The sequence below is a fragment of the Silene latifolia genome, chromosome 11 (assembly GCF_048544455.1).
Source record: "Silene latifolia isolate original U9 population chromosome 11, ASM4854445v1, whole genome shotgun sequence".
In the NCBI taxonomy this organism is placed as follows: domain Eukaryota; kingdom Viridiplantae; phylum Streptophyta; class Magnoliopsida; order Caryophyllales; family Caryophyllaceae; genus Silene; species Silene latifolia.
This window is the reverse complement of record NC_133536.1, coordinates 23,480,828-23,484,516: the sequence shown is the minus strand read 5'-3', so window position 1 is coordinate 23,484,516 and position 3,689 is coordinate 23,480,828. Positions and strand designations below refer to the sequence as shown.

Below are 3,689 nucleotides of genomic sequence, written 5' to 3'. Positions count from 1 at the left end.
AAGTGGGCCGGGTCAGAGTAGGTGGACCCAAAACCGGCCCGGGCTAGGGTCAAGGAGTGAGTTATGGACGGGCTGAGGGCGGGCCGAGTAGGTGAATGCTATACCCGAGCACAACCCGGGTGGGTGGGCGGGTCAGATCGAGCAATGTACAATTGTACAGGCTAACCGAGCCGGGTGAAAAGTTGCCCGACTGACAAGTTGGACCGACCTTTATCTTTACAATTGGTCTCCCTTGTGACGGGTTACCATTTGTGGCGGATATTTTGTGAGATAAAATGGTAACAAAATGGGTTAGTGGAGAAAAGGGACCACATGAACAGTGTTGCAGAGAGAGAAAAAGTGGGTACTTTGTGAGGTAAAATGGTATCCGTCACTTTAAAGTGACGGATATTGTTGGTCACAAATGAGATTTTGTGTTATCTTTAATCACCCCTACTTGTATAGATAGATTAATAAAGTGCGTTTTCCTATAAAGAAAAAAAGGAAATGGGCCAACTCACAACAATGGGCGCACTATTTACGGAGAAACAAAAAGGTAACGAATGCGAACGTAACACGTTGTAGGTTGTGTTTATAATTTGTTTCCCCTTTTTTTAATGAATTAATCTCACTTAAAATAAATAGATCGGTCTTAACGTTAAAACGAGTCTATGAATATAATTTATAAACGTAGTCCTAATGCGTTATAAATCATACCCCTCTATATAGATCATCCACAAATTCGATCTCTCTGGTGTTAAGCTGAAGTAGATAAATAGTTAAGATCGAAAGGGAAGATGAGTGGGACTAATGATAAGGAAGTGAAGCTGAGTTTGAAGCTTATGGTAGACACCAAAGCTAAAAAAGTAGTGTTTGCAGAAGCAAGCAAAGATTTCGTGGACTTTGTGTTCCACCTCTTGTCAATCCCCCTTGCAAAAGTTGTTAACCATTTGAAAGATAAAGGAATGATCGGGTGTCTTGGATCGGTCTACAATAGCCTTAATTCACTCGATTCCGACTACCTTGAACCTAATGTTAACAAAGATTCTATTTTAAACCCACAGGTTAATCATTTTATTCTTCCTGTGTTATCACGCATTGATACGCCATCGTCTTCTTTCGGCGTGTTCCAGTCTTCCTCTACTTTTGGTGGAGTTAGTACTACTGCAGGTTTCGTCAAGTCAACAGGGCATTATATGGTGCTTGATGATTTGGAAGTTAAACCTATGACCATTTCTCTCCTTAAATACCATGCAATTGAATTTGACAAGCTAGAGGAAAAAGTCGTTCAAGTTGGTCTCCAGGAGGTAACATTATTATTTACAATAGGTCTTATGTGTCATACTTGACTCGTCTTGTCCGTCTTAAATGAGAATCCGGGTTCTGACTTCTGTCACTATTTAATTTTATTTTACTCGTGTGGATTGTATTTTACTTGTGTTGCCGGCATGATATTACAAGTATGAGTAACGCTAAATTGTTGTGATTATTTTGCAGGCAGTAGAAATACTGAGAGCTTCTCTAACGACCAAGGCGGTGTTGACAACTGTGTTTCTGGGAAAGGATAATTAGCATCTTAAACAATGTAGTAAGCTCAAATTCCGGAATTTGCTTGTTAAGTGTGGCAGTGCTTTCTTTTTCAATTAAGTTCGTAATCGTTTGTCCGACAATGACCTTGTAATGTTGGATGTTTGCTGTCTTGCTCCAATTTGGTTATTATGAGTTCAATTCTACTTCACCATGTAAATAAGAATTTGTAGATTATAATGTTTATGCAATACCGTTACTAGGCCTAAGCAAGCACAAATCGGATAACTGATTCGAGTTTAAAAATCGGGAGCGGATATCCGTATCTGAATTCCCAATTTTTCATTATCTGATCCGATATGAATCACTTCAGATATCAGAGATTTGATGTCCGATTATTTGTACAGGATATCCAAATATCCAAAATCCGATTCAATTTTTGGTGAGATTCTGGAAAATGAAATTTATTTATAGTTAATTACTTTTTCAAACATCAACACATTTACTTTTTATGGGGCTGAGACATCTCGAGCAAGGCCTTGATTTTTTTTTATGGTCAATTTCGATCCCTCGTTGCTTACTATGTGTACTAGCATAAGTAGCATTTTACTTATGTGACCCCAATTACCCGAATGCACATAGTCTCGTAATGCATTTGCGGAGTCGGGTAAACATTGCATAGGTTGGCAATGTGTCCTTCCCTTTTCTTTTGATTTGACAATCATGTCATTACATATACTTCAGCTTCTTTGTGCACCATGTCATGTAACAAGGTTGCAGTGGTCTCCGTATAAAACAGCAATACATTTAACCCAACACAAAGAAAATTCAAAACAAAATCAAGCAAAACCAAACAAATAACAAAAATCACGCAAAGGGGCCACAATTTTGAAGAAGTTGCAAAAAGGATCTAGGAATCGGAGAACAAAACATCTATCTAACGAAGTAACAATTAAAACATGAGGTATGGCCGCATATATATATAGAATTCAGCACACAAAGGGGCCACAATTTTGTACTTAAAACTGGACCTCTCAAATCCATTAAACGTCCCGAAATTCTCATTGCTAGCGCGGTTAAGAAAATCAGGTGTTATATAGATGAATTGAGACACAAATCAAAATGCTTATCACAACCATGAATGTGCTGTATTTCCTTCCGCTGGCAATGTTGGAAGGCATGTCTGTCTTGGCAGGCGTGCTTGGAGTTGTCGTCGTCAATTCCTGAAAGCTCTGGGTGTCTACACAATAACAAAAACATGTATTAAGCTATGAAAACGTTGATTGTCATATCAACGTTGGTCTAGTCTTCTATGTAGAGGGATTATGAATAAAATGTAAGTACCTTTACAAAAGGCTCCGATAGAAGGAACAGAGTCGTCGACAACACCACACAACTTCAATACTCGGGTGCCATTGTCAGCTTCGTCTTTGGCAGGACGGCCTAAGGTGTCGTCGAGAAGAAGGAAGAAAAAAGGAGTTCCAATAGAACTACACAAACATTCCTTCTCAGGTACTACTGTTTGCTGCATTAAGGAACAGCAAAGGTATTCTTTTTGGTCGAACTCTGGACTGTCTCTATCGAACTTGGGATCTTTTAAATCGTTATCGACATGCTCTTCAAAACAATCCATTAACTTCTGCAAGCACTCTGGGATTGCTTCTTCTTCTTGGGTGGTGTTTACTTCACATAAGGTGAACTTTGACAGAGAGCACATTATGCCAAACACCAGCATCAACCGTGTTTCCTTTCTCATTTTGAACTATTGTTTTAAACTTTCGATATTCTTATGAAATTATGGTGAATATACACCACCTAGCCGCGTTATTTATGTTATTATCAATTGTATTTAAAAATTAACAAGTTGAAATAACTGGAACTGTTATTTGTTGATTTCAGCTTAATTAGTTTGTGGGTGCAGTGTCATTATGATCGTGCTGTTTGCAATTACAATGAAGAACTAGTAAAGCATTCTCGTAATTGTGTGATACTTATAAGTCTACTATATATTAATTCCAGAAACCAAGTTATTTCAATGTAATTAAATAAATTTATACAAATTAATTATAATATATAGTTTTAAATTAATAGCACTGTGCGATTGACCTGAACAAGGGACTTTAATGTAAATATTATATAATTTTGGTTGAATTATAAATTTGGAGAACAGAGAATATGGTAAT

At 37.6% G+C, this 3,689-nt stretch overlaps 2 protein-coding genes across 2 annotated transcripts; one reads left to right on the top strand and one right to left on the bottom strand.

The window, feature by feature from the left end:
* Positions 1-566: 566 nt before the first annotated feature.
* Positions 567-1,726, top strand: LOC141611390 (uncharacterized). Its single transcript, XM_074429915.1, has 2 exons — positions 567-1,286; positions 1,477-1,726. The coding sequence occupies exons 1-2, from the start codon at positions 777-779 to the stop codon at positions 1,549-1,551; spliced, it is 585 nt and encodes a 194-aa protein (XP_074286016.1). The 5' UTR covers positions 567-776; the 3' UTR covers positions 1,552-1,726.
* A 727-nt stretch (positions 1,727-2,453) lies between these two features.
* On the bottom strand, positions 2,454-3,281 carry LOC141613359 (uncharacterized). The gene is made up of 2 exons (XM_074432092.1): positions 2,851-3,281; positions 2,454-2,746 (listed from the first exon to the last, which is right to left on the bottom strand). The coding sequence occupies exons 1-2, from the start codon at positions 3,260-3,262 to the stop codon at positions 2,592-2,594; spliced, it is 567 nt and encodes a 188-aa protein (XP_074288193.1). The 5' UTR covers positions 3,263-3,281; the 3' UTR covers positions 2,454-2,591.
* Between the last annotated feature and the right edge of the window lie 408 nt (positions 3,282-3,689).